Raw genomic sequence first — 18,995 nt, forward strand, 5'->3', positions numbered from 1 at the left:
GAACATGTTCAGACAACGTTCACCTACCAGTTTTTTCATGGTCTTTAGCCGGTCCCCGGCATTCTCCATCCGGTTAGCGTCGATGAAGTCATTGTACTTATCTGTGAGGATGAGAGTAATATGAATAGTTACAGTACATTAAAATACAAAACTAACATTCAACTGTAACTGTTAAAAGGAGGATGAATGAGAGTTCATTCATGCCTTTAGTGACGGTTCATCTAACAAAATGGGGACTCACCATCAGTGAAGAGAGGCTCCGGAAGTTTCCTGAAGAAAGACTTGAGCAAGCTGCTGATCACGTTCAGGTCCTGCCATTTCTGTGAAGCGGTAAGAACAGGGAGAGAGAGGTCAAAGGCAATACTAAAGGGCCTTTAGAGACACGGTTGGATAGAATAGTTGATGGTCATATCATCCTTTCCCTTTGCTGAACACTTGTATACCCCACTGATGCTGTTTAACACCATCCCACAGATGACTAGATATACTGTGTCTATCTAATCCAGTCATGGATTACTGTGCCTATTGCTTACTGTACGTTAGGTTGTGTGTGTGTGTGTGTGTGTGTGTGTGTGTGTGTGTGTGTGTGTGTGTGTGTGTGTGTGTGTGTGTGTGTGTGTGTGTGTGTGTGTGTGTGTGTGTGTGTGTGTGTGTGTGTGTGTGTGTGTGTGTGTGTGTGTGTGTGTGTGTGCGTGCGACTGGGTTCCTGCTCTGCTCACCTCCTCTGCAGGGTTGATGTCCGACCCCTTGTTGAGCTGGTCCTGAAGGCTGGACACCACTGCGTTGTTCCCTGGGACCCTGTAGATGCCGGTGTACTCCAGACCCATCTCCTCCACCAGCCCGCAGCAGATCTCCACGATCATAGGGATGAACTGGGAGGACAGACAGACAAACAGAGGAGGGTCGGACAGGAGTGGACACACAAACCTTACCAGCACACAGATACATCATAGTAAACAGTAGACACACACTGACCCATACATGTCCATATGCCATGCATTTTCAGTAAATACTTTAACAGGGCATATAAACACACACAAAATGATACATTTACAGTATATGATAAGATTAGAGGAAGGGAGGCTCTGGCTGACCTTGTTGTTGGCAGCTGGCTGGCAGTCCTCTAGCCGCACTCCAAAAGCCTTGGGCCCTGACTTCTTGGACTTCTTCATGATGTTGATCCCCCATGGCGACTTAGGGGCGCTGCTCTCATCTGTGGACAGACAGAGGGACAGCGAGTGAGTGAGTGAGTGAGTGAGTGAGTGAGTCAGTCAGTCAGTCAGACAATCAGACAGACAGACAGACAGACAGTCAGAACAAACATCCATCTGGAATGACCACTGCTGGTTGGTTCCTGTCTCTGACCTTTGCACTCAGGTTTGGGTGAGCGCGGCGCCCCGGCAGCGTTCTCCATCTTGGCCTGCAGGAAGGAAGGCTTGGCACGGGACACCCTGGGAGAGGAGTCCGGCTTGTTGCCTGTTGGACTGGAGGCAGGGGGAGACAGAGAGAAGACTGTTACAAACTGACTCGACCAGGCAGGACAAGCAAGATGGATGTACAAAACACTACTGCTGTATAGTGACACGTATGCGTCCTTCACCTCTGTTTCCTGTAGTCATTGAGCTTCTTACTGATCAGAGCCTGCCTTGAGAATCCCAGCTCCTGAGACAGACAAACACACGGTCCACTCCCTCATCAATACAGCCTTACACTGTAGCAACATCAGTGAAGAAAGGTGACATGTTCAACAATATTACAGGAGATCCAGAAATAGAATGCAGTGTGTGACATAAGATATGAGGGTTGTAGGGTCAGAGTTGAGAGGTCAGAGGGTTCTAGGTTCCGAGTTGAGAGGGGAAGGTCAGTTGAGAGGTGAGAGTGGTGCCCTCTGACCCACCTCATTGTCGGTCTTGCTGTTCTCGCTGATGACCTTGATCCAGTCCAGCATGTCCTCTCTGTCCTCGGCCTGCAGCAGGTACTCACAAAAGTCCTGAGTGGTCAGACGCAGCACGTGCTTACGCTTGGTCTCGCTGTACGCTATGTCCACCAGGCAGCCCCGGATGCTGATTGGCTGCTCCTCGTCAGCATCGCCTCCCAGAGTGGCGCCCCGCAGGACCGCCTCCCGCTTGTCCTTGTAAAGGAAGAGCGAATGGGAGCGCAACACCGAGAAGACCCGCCTCCACGGACGCATGCCGCTGCCCACCTTCTGTAACACACAACGGAATGGAGAGAGTGAGAGACAGAGAGGACAGAGAGAGAGAAGAAATGGAGTGAGAGACAGAAAGGACAGAGAGAGAAGAAATGGAGTGAGAGAGAAAGGACAGAGAGAGAAGAAATGGCTCATTAAACTGCCGTAGGTCCTATTCCTCTACTCGTTCTTTCTTTCTTTCTTTCTCCTCCCTCTCTCTCACCTTGCCCTTCTCCGTGAGGATCTGTTTGTAGTGCAGCCATCCCTCTCTCCATATGTCACTGTAGCTGATACTGCCCAGCTCTGAGGTGGAGTGGCGTTTGGAGCGTACCTCCTCCGCTGCCCCCAGACTGTCCAGAGACTAACACACACACACACACACACACACACACACACACACACACACACACACACACACACACACACACACACACACACACACACACACACACACACACACACACACACAGGGTCAAAAGTTACACACCACTCCGCGACAGGTTTTTAGGATTAACACACTAAAAAACGAATGGTTTCAGACACACTCTCCTAGCTGCCAGAAATGGAAGGTCCTCTGCAATCTGCAGAGTGGTCACGTGTAGGGTACAGCCAACTATTCGTGTGAAACAGGGAAAAACTCACCCCCTCAATGAAGAAACTCTTCACTCTCTTTGGCAGTCTCCTATGGAGAATAAAACGGAGGGTTAATTTAGAATGAGTACTGTAAGATTTACTACGAAATGAATTGATCATATGATTCAGATGAATCCCTCCTAATCGATTCCCACGTCTCCCCCCCGGCGAGCCATTACTCACGAGAAGACGCGGCCCTCCTCTCTGAAGGTGTTGAGTCCCTCGTCACATGACTTGGAGCGCTCCGTGGTGATGGCTAGAAGATAGGAGGAACGACGACTGGATTTAATACTGCCTGCTCAGTGGGAGACGGAGCGAGTGAGAGAGAGAGAGGGAAAGAAAGAGAAGAAAGTAGATGTAATGGTAGTCAGAGGATGTTAATAAAGGGGTGTGGGGTTAACAGACGTGGGAGAGCGGTTGACAGAGAGGTGGAGGGTGGTTGGGTGCGGTGGCTGGGGTGAGGTAGCGGGTGAAGAGGTGGGCTGGCAGGATGGAGTCAGGTTAGGTTAGGTCTTCTCAGGTCACTTCGCTCACTACTGTCATGCAAAGGGAGTTTGTCTGTCAGACTGGACAGACTGGACTAAAGCTGGGTGTACGAGGACCACTGGACTTCATGCTCTAGTCTATACAGAGGAAATGTGGACCCTATTGGTACAAAACACACTTTCTCCAAAAGGTAGAGAGTAACCCCATTCACTTCAATGACGCACATGCATCTGCCTAGGCAGTTAGTCCACCGAGGAGTGACTACATTTGCTTTAGGGCGTGCATGCATCTTACCAAGCACAAAGAAGTACACAAGGTCTACTTACTGGAGGCCATTATACCTCCTCGCTATGGAAAAATTGTCAATCAACTCATGCAGAGAAACAAAGGAGCATCCTGTGTACAGTAAGCCATTCTCTCCATAGATGTGGAGTTGGCATGTCTGCTAGCATGGTACCAGACACTGCAGAGAGGTTTGCTGGGTTCTGGTATGGCTGCATGCAGGGGGGTTGGTCCGGGGTAGTCCGGCTCAAGGGGGGCACTCACTGCAGTCGTGTGAGAAGAGCCTGGTTAGAGGGAAGGTGAAGGTGGGGGAGGCGGGGCTGGTGACGATGGCGGGAGCTGAGCTCATGCCACTGGACACCACGGAGGAGGCGGGCACGTGGCGGGCACGGAGGTCAGCGCTGGGGCTCGTCGGCTCATCTGTATGGAGGGGGGAGGGGGTAGAGGGAAGGATGGAGGGAGGATGAGAGGGAAGGATTGAGGAAGGAGGAGAGGGAGGGGGAGAGGGAAGGATAGAGGGAGGAGGAGAGGGAAGGATAGAGGGAGGAGAGGGAGGAGGAGAGGGAAGGATAGAGGGAAGGATAGAGGGAGGAGGAGAGGGAAGGATAGAGGGAGGAGAGGGAGGAGGAGAGGGAAGGATAGAGGGAGGAGGAGAGGGAAGGATAGAGGGAGGAGGAGAGGGAAGGATAGAGGAAGGAGGAGAGGGAAGGATAGAGGGAGGAGGAGAGGGAAGGATAGAGGGAGGAGGAGAGGGAAGGATAGAGGAAGGAGGAGAGGGAAGGATAGAGGGAGGAGGAGAGGGAAGGATAGAGGGAGGAGAGGGAGGAGGAGAGGGAAGGATAGAGGGAGGAGGAGAGGGAAGGATAGAGGGAGGAGAGGGAGGAGGAGAGGGAAGGATAGAGGGAGGAGAGGGAAGGGAAAGGGCAGAGGCGGGAGACAGGATAGGAAGAAGGGAGGAATGGAAGTAGAGGGACGGATTAAGGAAGGGCAGAGGGCCGAACCAAGGGTGAGATGACAAGAGGGAGGAGAAGAGGGAAGGATAGAGGCAGGAGGGGAGAGGATTTGAAGGAAAGGAGAGCGATGCGGTACCACCACAGGGTTACTATAAAGGACAGAGATACTGTTTTCACACGGAATGCTCACGTTCTCTGAGAACGATTGACAAGACACATCACTTACTTACTCACTTTCTTTGTCCTCCTAACACATAAACACAATGCACACAGATTATTACATGTGTTCTATGAAGCATCCTCAAAGAGAGAGTGGAAGAAAATACTCAGAAAAGACTAAAGGCAAAACTGCAATTTAGAACTTCAATAACGTAACTGTAAATGAGCAATATTACAGCTCTATTGCATAAAAAAAACCACACACACACGGACAATAGACAAAATAATAAGGTGCAAAGTAAAACGACATACAGAGAGAATGAAACAACGCCCTATGGTGTATGTACCTGTGTCTGCTGCCTCCATGAGAAGAGTTCTTCAAATAGAAACGGAAAAGGCTTTGGTACCATGTAATAACGCTAGGTTTCAGTTCTTTATCAACTAGCGGGTTGGGAAGTTTGTGTAAGGGTGTGTGTGATTCATTGTGTTGGTTTGTATGAGTGCATTACACAAAAAAAAGGAAACTATGTCTTGCTTGGTTAGCTGTCATCTCAAGGTTGAATGGCAGAAATACACGAAACAACCATAAGTAATATATCCAAGATCAGGGTTGAGGAGTAATGGATTACATGTAACGTGTTACATATAACTGATTACAAAACAAAAAAAAACGAACTGTAATCCGCTACATTACCAGCAAAAATATTGTAATCAGATTACAGATTCCTTTGAAATACTAGATGATTACTTATATGATTACTTTTAAATTCAGAAAGGACGTTACCGAAAAAAAATCTTTGACACCTTTCTGTTTTCTCAAAGACATTGAAATCAGCATTTAAAAAAGGCGCAGGTTTAAGTTTGCTCCACCTGAGCGAGTCTGACCACAAGTCAGAGACCACTATGATGATCACACCAAATGCGTTTGATGGTTAGCGGGAAAAGAGCAGGAGTAGCCCTTGGTAGGTTGCGACAGGTGGACAGCCAGTAGGTGAAAAAAATCACTCTTGCAACAGCTGCATGGTGCAGATCCCAGCATTAGGAATAACAGTTTGAGGGACTTCCTCCCTTCTAAACTCCCCCGTGGTATTGTGCTCCACATACTGTCAAAAACAAGATGAATTTAAGAAGACCGCGAGTGGGGCTTTTATTGCTCAATCTAATTCGTCCTGATAAAAACTAAATCCATGGGCCTAACGGACACATGCTCAAACTTGCAGACTTTTGATAGATTTAAACAGCTACAAATGATTCAGATATCGTAGTGTCCCCAACAGAAACGTAAACATTAGGCCTATAGCAAATGCAGCATATGGCATTCATTTTTCACATGTAAATAGCACTTTTTGGCAGTGCTCAAAGCATGACATTCCATGAGAGCAGCATTTCTTTTTCAGCTCGAAACAACACAATTATAAACAGAGTAGGCTAAGAAGTCCTTTGTTTTTGCGTCATGCTCAGGTAAAACTATTTGGCTAATCTATATTTCCAAGTCCTATTCTTGAAGATCAAGGGGTATTCAATTAATTGGAATGACTGGAAATCTGACAGACTTTGTTTTTTTCATGACACGATATAGCCTCATCGTATTACAGGGGTAAGTGCTTAGTCCCCTCCTATACTCCCTGTACACCCACCACTCCAACAACATCATCCAGTTTGCTGACAACACGACGGTGGTAAGCCTGATCACCGGCGACGACGAGACAGCCTACAGGGAGGAGGTCAGTGACCTGACAGTGTGGTGCCCGGGACAACAACCTCTCCCTCAACGTCATTAAGACCAAGGAGCTGATGGTGGACTACAGGAAATGGGGGTACGAGCACGCCGCCTTCCACATCGACGAGACTGCAGTGAAGAAGGGTGCAGAGGTTAAAGTTCCTCGGGAGCCAAATCACTAAGGACTTAAAATGATCCACACACATCCCCCTCGGGAGGTTGAAAAAGGTTGGCACGGGGCCCTGAAATTCAAGTTCTACAGCTCCTTGACGGGCTACGTCATTGCTTGGTATGCCAACAGCATAGAGCTACAGAGGGTGGTGCGGACAGCCCAGTACATCACTGGGCCTGAGTTCCCTACCATCCAGGACCTTTATATCAGGCGGTGTGAAAGGAAGGCCCGGGAAATCGTTAAAGACTCCAGCCACCCATGTCACAGACTGTTCTCTCTGCTTCCGCATGGCAAGAGGTACCGTTGCATCAAGTCTGACACTAACAGGCTCCCGAACAGCTAATTTCCCCAAGCCATAAGACTGCTAAATAGACCCTTGTATATATGTTTGTTGCACTCTCTATGCACACTCATAGGACTCTACACAATCACACACACTGACACTCCAACACGCACATACCATGCACACACATTTATACTGACTTTACACACGCACACACGCACACACACACTCACATACAATCTTCATTTACGCTGCTGCTACTGTTTATCATATATCCTGATGCCTACTCACCTTACCCCTACATATATACTGTATATATACACCTCTATCAATCCAGTATGCCTGCACATTGTAAATATGGTATTGGAACTGACCCTGTATATAGCTTCTGACCCTGGAACTGACCCTGTATATAGCTTCTTACTTTCTCGTGTTCTGCTTATTTATGATTTGTTTTCTTGTGTGTTTTTGTTCTACCTTGTTATCGTTTGCACTAATTATTGATTACTGCATTGTTGGGTTTAGAGCTCGCAAGAAAGGCATTTCACTGTTGTGCGCGTGACATTGAAACTTATCTGTATTAAAGTACAAAGCAATGGGTTAAAAGAAGCCTACATACACCATAAAGTAAAATGCAACATCCATGTATGGCCAGCTATGTAAACTCTAAAGTTGATTTATCCTGCAATAAATGTCGTTCAGTTGGTAATATTCATTTTTGTCTTCTTCTAATGCCTCTTAAGTAGTCTAAAAGTAACTGAAAGTAATCAGATTGTTACAGAGTTTGGGTGATCCAAAAGTTACATTACTGATTGCAATTTCGGACAGGTGACTAGTAACTAACGGATGTCACTTAGAAAGTAACCTACCCAACCTTGTCCAAGAAACCATACAACGTTCATCTCAACCATTCTAAAACACACACACACAAGGGGATGTGAAACCAGCAAGCCACAACACACTTTCTGACTGACACAGAGGATTATGGACCAGACTAGTGTTTGCATGTAGAGAGGGAAGGGTAGGGTTTTGCCCATGTTTAACTTTTGTAGCTTCAGGTCCTAATGCTGGCCTCACTAATAACCACGGCTGCTGCGCCTATCTGAGTACCTTCACTAAACAGCAGAGGGCAGCAGATCTTCAGTCTCAAATGGAAGCAATGGCTCAGAACCGACGTGGCTCTACACTCGAAACCAACCCCTATAGGCTTAACATGACCTTTTGAAACTTAATGTTATGCTTTCTTGTATTGTTACAAGGTGCTCAAAACATAACTTGCCATGCAAGACTCGTCCCTCTCTCCCCCATGCTTCTTCTCTGACCATACATACTTCTCCACAGACATCATGTTCTCCCCTTTATTCCCATCTGCTTCCACTTTCACTGTCTTCCACCTGCTTCCCTCTGTTTCTCGACATCTCCCTCGCCCCTCTCCTTCTCTCTGTATCAGTCCGTTTCTCGTCTCGGTGCTAGGGCCGGCCCAACAGAGGCAATAGGAGAAGAGGCAGAGGCGGAAAACATTCCCAATCTGGGATGTGGAATCTGCCTGTTTACAGCCGAGCACAGAAATAGCCGCTCTCGCTGCCTGTGGGTTTAACAAAGGCCATCATTAACAGAACCAGAACAGCAGAGCCAGTAGAGAGAGGAGCCCTGAGTTGGAGCCACCACAATACCGGCCTTAGAATGGAGCAGGGCTCTATACTACCACAGCACACTCCTATAGCCTACTACCACTTCCCCTTCTCTATAGGAGACGCCATGACCTCACCCGCTCACACAGACACACAGAGAGAGGGGTGAAAGAGAGATTTCTTTGAGAACATAGGCCATGTTTTGGCCAGCTCAGTGTGTGCGTGTGCGTGTGTGTGTGTGTGTGTGTGTGTGTGTGTGTTGTGTGGAGGGTAGTGGCTCTGTGTGTCTGTTGTGGGGAGGGTATAGTGGTACACAAAGGCAGCATTGAGGGCAGTGGGCACAGAGTGCAATGCCTGAGGCTGGCAGTGTGACAGAGACAGTCTCGACCCGTACTGTACTGTGCCTCACAGGGGGTTCTACTACTACCAGGCCTCCTGTCCTATCATCTACAATACTGGGTTCGCCCAATAAGGAGGCTCAGGGACCCAATACTAGGATTTACAGTAAAAATGCTCCAATATGTAATTCCTTTCATTGACTTTGTTACCGCAAGCTACCAACACTATTCAAAAGGAGACTACAGTGAGTGAAAGCACCATATAGAGAATACTAAGTCAAACTACCGATACTAGAGGGCAAGAGAATCCAACCACCATCCTGGACAGCACAGACTCTGTGCTTTTGTGTGTCTGTCTACTACACGGCCTCATCATCTACAGTCAACAGAACAGCAGCCTATTAAATCACGCTCCCAAACAACCAGATCACAGATCCTATCAGGGAGAGGAAAAAAATGGAGAGATAGAGAAACAGCAAGAGAGAAGTTTGAAGTTTCAGTCTTTGGTCGTGAAACGTGCCTCAGCTTGCCGCCCTGACTGCCTAGTTTCGGTACATTTTCAGCTGCACTGAGCAGGAGGGAAAAGAAGGAGCAAGAAGTTTCTCTGTTTTCTGGTTCTCTTCCCTATTAAATTATTTCATTTATAGGTCTCCCTCTCTCTCTCTAGGATCCGTCACGGCTGGGCCCCACATTGAGGGCATCCATCTATCTCTCCATTTCAACGTAGGTACAAGTTTCTGACGCAGCTCATTTGAATCTGCTTTGCACTTTGCTGACCTCGGTTGTTGTCCTGACCACCTGAGGGAGTAGTCTACATTGCCTATAGAAAGTCTACACCCCCCCTTGGATTTTGTCACATTTTATTGTGCTACAAATTGGGATTCAAATGGATTTCATTTGTCATTTTTGTCAAAAACAATCTACACAAAATACTCTAAACTCTAAAGTCAAAGATGAATGTAAAAATAAAACACGAATATGCCTTGATTAGTTAAGTATTCACGCCCCTGAGTCAATACATGTTAGAAGCACATTTGGCAGACGATTACAGCTGTGAGTCTTGTAAGAGCTTTGCACACCTGGATTGTGTGACATTTGCCCATTATCCTTTAAAAAAATCTTCAAGCTCTGTCAAGGTGTTGGGGATTTAAGTCAAAACTGTAACTTTGGTTACTTTTTGCCAAAGTCAAGCATATCCATACCATGATGCAGCCACCACCATGCTTGAAAATAAGGAGGCAGTTACTCAGTGATGTTTTGGACCAAACATAAGGATTTGCATTTAGGCCAAAAAGTGTATTCCTTTGCCGTGTTTCTTTGCAATATTACTTTCGTGCCTTATCGCATATATAAGCAATATTTTTATTCTGTATATTTGTATTCTTCTTTTCACTCTGTCATTTAGGTCAGTACTGTGGAGTCACTACAATGTTGTTGACCCATCTTCAGTTTTCTCCCATCAATGCCACTGAACTCTGTAACTGTTTTAAAATCACCAGTGGCCTCATGGTAACATCCCTGAGCAGTTTCATTCCTGTCCTGTAGCTCAGCACAGAAGGACAACTGTATCTTTGATGTTTCTGGGTGGTTTAATACATCATCCACAGCATAATTATTAACTTGACCATGCTTAAAGAGATATTCAATGTCTGATTTGTTATTGTTATCCATCTACCAATCACTGCCCTACTTTATGAGGCTTTCTAAAAGCTCCCTGGTCTTTGTAGTTCAATCTATGCAAGCTGAGACACGACCAGATACCTCCTGTTCTGTTCTCTCACACACACACACACACACACACACACTGTACATACATACATACACACATACAAATGTGTGATTACAGTAGAACACACACGTAGTAAGCAAATACACAAACGTTCAAACAGTTACAAAGACCGGAGGGTCATCTCAGTAAATCCAGGCATAATGCCAAAAGTTATGGTTATTGTTAGATTTTCAACCAATTCATATATACTATACATTTTTTGGTCATTTAGCAGACGCTCTTATCCGGAGCGACTTACAGGAGCAATTAAGGTTAAGTGCCTTGCTCAAGGGCACATCGACAGATTTTTCACCTAGTCGGCTGGGGGACTCAAACCAGCAACCTTTTGGTTACTGGCCCAACGCTCTTAACCGCTAGGCTACCTGCCACCCAACTTGGTTGGAAATAAAATGGAATTCATGGCAGTGACGTAGAGAGAGAAAAATATTCTCCCTGTTGTGAAAGCAGACAGACTGACAGATAGGTGGACAGACGTACTCTGTGATCACAGACACACACGCTAGTGAGACATAAAGTCAGCTTCCAGCTCATCTCGATCTGAGAGACCGGGTGAGGAGGAGGAAGGGGGGGGGGGGGGGGGGGGGGGGGGTAGTGAAGTCCCGTAAATTATGATTCAATCAAACACTACTAATACCGTCTGCATGTCTGTGGGAAGTGCCAGTATTACCCAACACAAACAAAGACACAGACTGGAGACAGAGTGAGGAAAAGCCCGGAGCCTGGCCACACAGGCAGAGACCGACAGAGGAAATGAAGGGCACAGAGAGAAAGGTTCTATTCTCTAAATACAGGCCAAGTCATAGTCTATGTCCTCCCATCTTTCTGGTCAATCTTTCTGGTAAGCTTCTTGTTTGTTTTTACAAACAGTTAGTTTCCAGCAAGTTCCAGTAAGATCAATCAGGAGGAATATGTTTGTGTCTTAAACAGAAGTGGGAGTGATGAGGTCTGCGAGTCACATGGAGGGGTAGGGAGAGGAAGAGGAGGAGGAGTATGTGGTGGTGGAGGTGCTTACCTATAAAAGGAATGGAGGCCATTGCGTCATCCTCTACAGACAGGGGGGCCAGGTTGCCATTGGTACGGTGCGGGACACCCTCTCCTGAGGGGCGAGGGGCGGGGGCAGCGTTGTGGGGGTCAGGGGGGAACACAGGAGGTTCCGTGCCATCTACAGGCAGGGTGTAGTGGGGGTGGCGCATGGCGTGGGCGCTCCTTCGCCCCGTGGGGGGTTTCTGTCTCAGTTTGACCTCCTGGGTCTGAGCTACAACCTCCACCTGGCCTTCCACTGCCCCTCTCTCATGGTTGGTGGGGCGGTAGGCCTTGTCAAGGGGCTCAGGGGTGGTGGAGGCCAGAGGGGATGGAACTGAGGGGACAACACCTTCAGGGGGGCTGGTTTTGGGGGTGGGGGCCCAGCTGAGATGGGGGCCAAGGTAGGAGGGGTCCCTGAAGGAGGGTTGCTGCATGATGCGGCCTGTCTTGCGGTTGAAGGAGGGGCTGTAGCTGCGGTAACCTACTGGCTGGTCGTCCAGGCTCTGTCCGGTGGGCAGACGTCTGCTCTGGTGGGCTGGCTGTTGGGGCTGGGGCTGGGTATGTGGGTGGGACTGTGATTGGGTTTTGTGGTGCGGCTGTGCTTGTCGGCCCATAGAGGGGGCCGGCGCGACACCGGAATGGTTCCCCTGCCTCTGATAGGCCTCAGTTCTGGGTGCTTGCTGTGAGGCCTGCTGCAGCCAGGCGGGCCTCTCGAAACGGGGCGACTCCAGCATCTCCATCGAACGGCCATAGCGGTCGTACTGTACCAGCAGGTTCTCCGACCGGGCTCTGCTGCCGTAGGAGGAGGGGTGGCTCTGGTCCCGGGCCCCCTCCCAGTCTCCGTAGGTCCAAGAAGGGTCCCCGTGGGGTCCGGGGCCTGATTGTTGCAGTAGCATCAGGGTGTCCTGGGAGGCGCTGTGGGGCCAGCCTCCCGGACCCCGTCGGTGGCGCCCGGAGCCTGTCTCACACAGCCTGTCCTGAGAATAGCTGCGGTGGCGTTGGTGCATGCTGCCACTGCGGCCCTGGCGCTGCTCAGCAGCTTGGCTGTAGTACCACTCAGACAGGGCCTGTTGGCAGTGATGGCTGCGGCTGGGGCTGGGCTGGAGAGGGCTGGCCCAGGCCTGGCTGCCCTTCCGGGGCTGAGAGGAGGCGGTGGTGGCGGTGACATTGTGGTTGACGTAGTGGACACGCAGAGGGCTGCTGAGAGGCCCTCCAGAGGAGGAAGATGAGGAGTAGGAGCGGCCCCTGGTCTGTCCCGTAGGCTGCTGCCCTGTCACACCATACTGGATCTCCTCTGTCCTGTGGGGGGGGCTACTGTGTCCGCCCCGCCCCTCCTGCCAGCTAGCCGGGCTGCCCACGGTGGAGCGGTTGTCCAGGGGGGACAAAGGGCTGGCGGAGCCTGCCCAGCGGCTCCAGTTGTCCAGCTGGTTCTGGCCCATGGGGGCCGGGGCCCCAGAGGGAGGCTGGGACTTGGCGCGGGGAGCGTAGCAGAGGGGCGGGGGTACCGGAAGGTTCCGGGCTCCCCCTGTGTAAGGCTCGTTGCCCCTCAGGTAGGCATCCTGGGAGTATGCCTGTAGGGGGAGACAGAGAGGGAGAGAGGTGAGACACAAACAGGAGGAGTTCAGGTGACGAACAGAGGTCAGAGGGGAGGAAGGAGCGATACAATTGCTTTGACAGTCACAGGTTTGACCGGCACAGCATTCAAAGCTCCTTGTTAACTATGATGTTACACCGCAAGCGACGTCTAGAACCATCTGTGTTCATCCTCCTACCACCTCAGTCTGCTCAGCCATGGTGACTCTTAGGGGCCCCAACTCAGCCTCCAACACAAACACAGCTACTAGTTAGCTGCAGGCACTAGCACGCGCCTTGAGCGAGAGCCACAACACAGCAACCGTCTGCAGCCACACAGACACAGAGCAGTGTTCCAAATATACCACTACAACAAAACACTGACTTAAAACAACGACAAATCTGGATCTATCAAAACAAGCACAGAATCTCACTGTTACAGCTAGCTTGATCCAATGCACCCGCAACAACACACATCTAAAGTATTGTTCAGTGTTCAGCCCCTCAAGCTATAGCCGTAACACCAATTAAGAAACTACAAAGCTACAGACTTAAAACCACTTTGCCCAAAATGAATTCATACCAAAAGGCAACACTTAAAATATGAAGTGTTCAGGCTTTACCTCAGAGAGCAGGGCAGGCCCACACTCAGTCTGGCAGTGTCTCTCAGGCTCAATACTGCCTTGAAGTCACTCACAGAGGAAGAGGAGAGGAGGGGAACTCCTCAATGCACGAGTCTGTTTGCCTCCCACAGACACTAACACTCCCGTTGCTACGATTTACCACGCTCTCCCCCGCTCTCCTTCTTTCTCGAGGTTATGCCTCGACTTCTCCTTTACACTCCTTTTTTTTGTCTCTCTCGCTGTTCTTTCTTGCTATCTGTCGAACTTTCTTCTTCGTTCAGTATGCTGTCCTCAGACAAGCCCTTCCAAACTCCCTCTCTTCTTCCCTCTCTTCTTCCCTCTCTCTCTCTCTCTACCCTGTGGGAGGGTGGAAGGGGGCATGGCTAGAGCTGGTGATGTCACCACTGGAATGCAACCGATGCCCGTGGTGCGTTGAGGAGCGGAGTGAGAGGAGAGAAGGGTGGAGGCGTGGAGGGGTGTGGTAGTGGGGTTGAAGGAGGGCGGTATTTGGAAGGGGAAAGACAGGGTGCTTGGTGGGTAGGGGGTTGTGTGGGTGAGAGAGAAGCCCAGGTCGGGCGCCCAGGTCTGGGAGGTTGTGTCAGCGTTGTGCCCCTGGGTTGCTCCTCCTGGTCCAGAGGAGAAGCGGTGACATGCTCTGCATGTCTGGTCATGTGAGTAAGTGGTGGAGCAATTTATGGACTGAGGCAAAATGTGTGTGTGTGTGTGTGTGTGTGTGTGTGTGTGTGTGTGTGTGTGTGTGTGTGTGTGTGTGCGTGCGTGCGCGTGCGTGCGCGTGTGCAGGTAGCTGCTTTTCATGTGACGCTTCCACAGAACTTTGGATAATAGCTTGAATGAACGTGTGTTGTAATCTAACGACAGACTAGAAAGCATCTGCGTCACAGCCTAGCTAGTTCCTGAGAGCCGAGAACTTCAACTCAAAGCAATGGAATGACAAGAATGACTATATCCAAGATGTTATCTCTCTGCAGTATTAGTATTCTTAAATCAACAAACTTGTCAATGAATTCATCAGGTATTCATTTATTAGTATTTCTATATCAGGGTGTAGTGTGGTTGAAATATCGTACTCACACTTACCAGCTGCAGAACGTCTTCATCTTTTGGCATTATAGAGACCTCCAACACACTCTCACTGTGGAGGGAACGAGAGGAAAGGAGAGAGGGACAAGGAAGAGGGCAAAGAGAGGGGGGAACCAAAGAGAGGGGAGAGAAGGAGGGAGGAAGGGGAGAAGGAACACAGATGGAAGAGTAGGAAAAACAATATCATTCCACATTTGTTCCAAACTCTATCATGTTACAGTAAGAGAAGACTTTCCCCCTGTTGCGACGAAGGGTTTTGTTTTGCTTTGAGAGGAGTTGATCAGCAACCATGTCACAGGAGACCCTGTTGACGATGACCCTGGTGACTCTACTGCTCTCAGTGGACGTGTTCTGGACACTCATTGCTCCAGGCTATTCTCTTTAGGAGGAAATACTCACACGAGTCGAGGAAGACTTACACAACTGAACATGTTCCACATTCCAGAATCATGCTATACATACATACAAAATGCAAAGTAAACGACAGACATGTCTCGTACATAAACGACACCCACACATACAGTGCATTCGGAAAGCATTCAGGCCCCTTGACCTTTTCCACATTATGTTACGTTACAGCCTTATTCTAAAAAGGATTAAATTAATAATTTTCCTCATCAATCTACACACAATACCTCATAAAGACAAAGCAAAAACAGTGTTTTTGGAAATTTTTGCAAATGTATATATTTTTTTTTACAGAAATCCCCGATTTACATAAGTAATCAGATTGTTTGCTATGAGACATGAAATTGAGCTCAGGTGCATCCTGTTTCCATTGAGCTCTGGTGCATCCTGTTTCCATTGAGCTCAGGTGCATCCTGTTTCCATTGAGCTCAGGTGCATCTTGTTTCCATTGAGCTCAGGTGCATCCTGTTTCCATTGAGCTCTGGTGCATCCTGTTTCCATTGAGCTCAGGTGCATCTTGTTTCCATTGAGCTCAGGTGCATCCTGTTTCCATTGAGCTCTGGTGCATCCTGTTTCCATTGAGCTCAGGTGCATCCTGTTTCTACAACTTGATTGGAGTCCACCTGTGGTGAATTCTGTTGATTGGACATGATTTGGAAAGGGACACACCTGTCAATATAAAGGTCCCACAGTTGACAGTGCATGTCAGAGTAAAAACCAAGCCAGGAGGTCGAAGGAATTGTCCGTAGAGCTCCAAGACAGGATTGTGTCGAGGCACAGATCTGGGGAAGGGTACCAAAAAATGTCTGCAGTATTGAAGGTCTTCAAGAACAGTGGCCACCACCAAGACTCTTCTTAGAGCTGGCCGTCCAGCCAAACTGAGCAATCGGGGGAGAAGGGCCTTGCAAGGTCAGAAGGGCATTGGTCTGACAGAGCTCCAGAGTCACTCTGTGGAGATGGGAGAACCTTCCAGAAGGACAACCATCTCTGCAGCACTCCACCAATCAGGGCTTTATGGTAGAGTGGCCAGATGGAAGACACTCCTCAATAAAAGGCACATGACAGCCCGCTTGGAGTTTGCCAAAAGGCACCTAAAGGACTCTCAGACAATGAGAAACAAGATTCTCTGGTCTGATGAACCAAGATTAAACTCTTTGGCCTGAATGCCAAACATCACGTCTGGAGAAAACCTGGCACCATCCCTAAGGTGAAGCATGGTGGTGGCAGCATCAAGCTGCGGGGGTGTTTTTCAGCTGCAGGGACTGGGACACTAGTCAGGATCAAGGGAAAGATTAACGGAGCAAAGTACAGAGAGATCCTTGATTAAAACCTGCTCCAGACAGCTCAGGACCTCAGACTGGGGCGAAGGTTCACCTTCCAACAGGACCACGACCCTAAGCACACAGCCAAGACAACACAGGAGTGGCTTCGGGACAAGTCTCTGAATGTCCTTGAGTGACCCAGCCAGAGCCCGGACTTGAACCCGATCGAACATCTCTGGAGAGACCTGAAAATAGCTGTGCAGCGACGCTCCCCATCCAACCTGACAGAGCTTGAGAGGATCTGCAGAAAATAATGGGAGAAACTCCCCAAATACAGGTGTGCCAAGCTTGTAGCATCATGTCAAGGACATTCAGTGTGTCAAGGACATTCAGAGACTTGTCCCGAAGCCACTCCTGTGTTGTCTTGGCTGTGTGCTTAGGGTCGTGGTCCTGTTGGAAGGTGAACCTTTGCCCCAGTCTGAGGTACCCAAGAATACTTGAGGCTGTAATCGCTTCCAAAGGTGCTCCAACAAAATACTGAGTAAAGGGTCTGAATACTTCTGTAAATGTGACATTTCAGTTTATTTTTAATTCACCCTCTGAATGGCATACATACACAATCCATGTCTCAATTGTCTTAAAAAAACCTTCTTTAACCGGTCTCCTCCCCTTCATCTACACTGATTGAAGTGGATTTAACACATTTTTAAAAACCTGTTTTTACTTTGTCATTATGGGGTATTGTGTGTAGATTGATGAGGGGGGAAAACGATTTAATCCATTTTAGAATAAGGCCGTAACGTAACAAAATGAATACTTTACGAATGCGCTGTACATACTGTGGGTACACACAGACGCACCCGCAGTACAGTGACTCTTACCTGTTCTGTATGAGGGCAATCACCTGGGAGTAGGTTTTCCCCAGGACACTCTCTCCATTCACCTTTACCAGCCGATCCCCTGCAACACACATACGTACATACATATTTAAATCCCAGTATGACCAAACACAGCAAAGATATTCAGTGATATACTCTCAATTAAAAAAGAACGAGAGCAACCCCTCCACCCTCACAGACACAGGACTCCTGCAGAGGGATATCCTGGTGGGTCAGGTCAGGGGAGGGAAGGTCAGGGAGACCCCAGACCCAGACTTCCTGCTGGGGGATGGTGGAAATAGGGACTGAGGATTTGTGTATGGAAATATAGAACTATGTGCTTGCAGTAGTTGCTGTGAAGTCAGGAAGGACACAGTGTCGCCTAGGGGTTTGCTGTGTGTTGATATACCAGATCATAAGCCTGAGGCTAAATGCCTGTATCTGTTTGTGTGTTTGTCAGGAGACGGGAAGAGTCATTCGTTATGTGTTAGTGTGTGGATGTGTTTTGGTGGTGCAAGTTTGTTTGTGTGTGTGTGTGTGTATATGTGTGTGTGAGAGACTGTGTATATATTTATATAGGAGTAATGGTTTAGCTTGGCTGGGCTACAGGGAGAGGAATGCTGCCCAGCTTAGCTTGCAAGACACAACAGGAAAACGTCTCTAATTAGCTCCAACTTACACTGCTGGGTATTTGTCAGTCTGTGTCATTCTGTTCTCATCAGTATCATTACTAATTTCCTAAGACGATAATGCAACTTCAATGTGTGTGTGTTTTTGCTGAACATGGTTTGGTTAGTATCCTTGTTGAATCATTGGAAGCACCTGACTCCCTCTCCCTCCCGTCATCCATGTGTAATCATGTCTGATGCTCTTAAGGTTATTTCCATTGCAAATCAGACAAATCAGTTCCCGCACACACTCAATCTCCCGTCCCTCTCGTTCTCCTTCAAAACAGACATTTTCCTTACCTGTACACAGGCCAGCCTGGTGAGCGGGACCTCGCTCTCTCACATTCTTGACAAATATGGTGTCCATTGGCTCCAACCTACTTCTCCCTACACGGCACATGCAGTATGTTACTGTCACTTCATTCTTCAATTGATTAAATAGGACCTGATGATAACGATTCAATAAATCATTGCCCACTGGGCACAGATGTCAATTCATCGTCTATTCAATGTTGGTTCAACGTAATCTCTTTGAAATTATGTGCAACCAACAGTGAACCAGTGTGAGCCTAGTGGGAATATACTATAAGCGTCAATATCATGACATGAGCATAAATACCGCCAATAATCCAATTGAGACTCAATAAAAGGACAACTCTATGCACAGGTCCAAGTTCAGGTTCACTACCCCTTTTCTTAACAGTGGGCATTACAAGCTAAAGAATCAAACTGTTCTAGGAACAGTGTTTTGGGGCCACAAGGTCATCGGCAGCAGTGGGGCTCTCTCCTGCAGGGGGAGCAGTGTAGCTAGAGGGGGACCCTGGCT

The 18,995-nt window shown here is 48.4% G+C and overlaps 1 protein-coding gene across 8 annotated transcripts in view; it reads right to left on the reverse strand.

The window, feature by feature from the left end:
* Positions 1-18,995, reverse strand: part of LOC129829117 (rho GTPase-activating protein 23-like) — a 100,182-nt gene that overhangs the window by 5,668 nt on the left and 75,519 nt on the right. For 3 of the 8 annotated variants that reach the window (XM_055890717.1, XM_055890700.1, XM_055890666.1), the window contains exons 4-18: positions 18,470-18,556; positions 17,505-17,583; positions 14,945-15,005; positions 11,647-13,228; positions 3,854-4,009; positions 3,005-3,116; positions 2,831-2,870; positions 2,412-2,549; positions 1,898-2,206; positions 1,601-1,662; positions 1,366-1,484; positions 1,095-1,213; positions 720-872; positions 242-320; positions 28-101 (exon numbers count right to left, since the gene is read on the reverse strand). In XM_055890717.1, coding sequence (XP_055746692.1) covers positions 28-101; positions 242-320; positions 720-872; positions 1,095-1,213; positions 1,366-1,484; positions 1,601-1,662; positions 1,898-2,206; positions 2,412-2,549; positions 2,831-2,870; positions 3,005-3,116; positions 3,854-4,009; positions 11,647-13,228; positions 14,945-15,005; positions 17,505-17,583; positions 18,470-18,556 — 3,170 coding nt within the window. Of the gene's footprint in view, positions 1-27; positions 102-241; positions 321-719; positions 873-1,094; positions 1,214-1,365; positions 1,485-1,600; positions 1,663-1,897; positions 2,207-2,411; positions 2,550-2,830; positions 2,871-3,004; positions 3,117-3,853; positions 4,010-11,646; positions 13,229-13,852; positions 14,405-14,944; positions 15,006-17,504; positions 17,584-18,469; positions 18,557-18,995 lie in introns of those variants that run through there. The other 5 variants (XM_055890675.1, XM_055890682.1, XM_055890708.1 and 2 more) reach the window with 5 other exon arrangements.

This window comes from Salvelinus fontinalis, chromosome 2 (genome assembly GCF_029448725.1).
Source record: "Salvelinus fontinalis isolate EN_2023a chromosome 2, ASM2944872v1, whole genome shotgun sequence".
Taxonomy (NCBI): Eukaryota; Metazoa; Chordata; class Actinopteri; order Salmoniformes; family Salmonidae; genus Salvelinus; species Salvelinus fontinalis.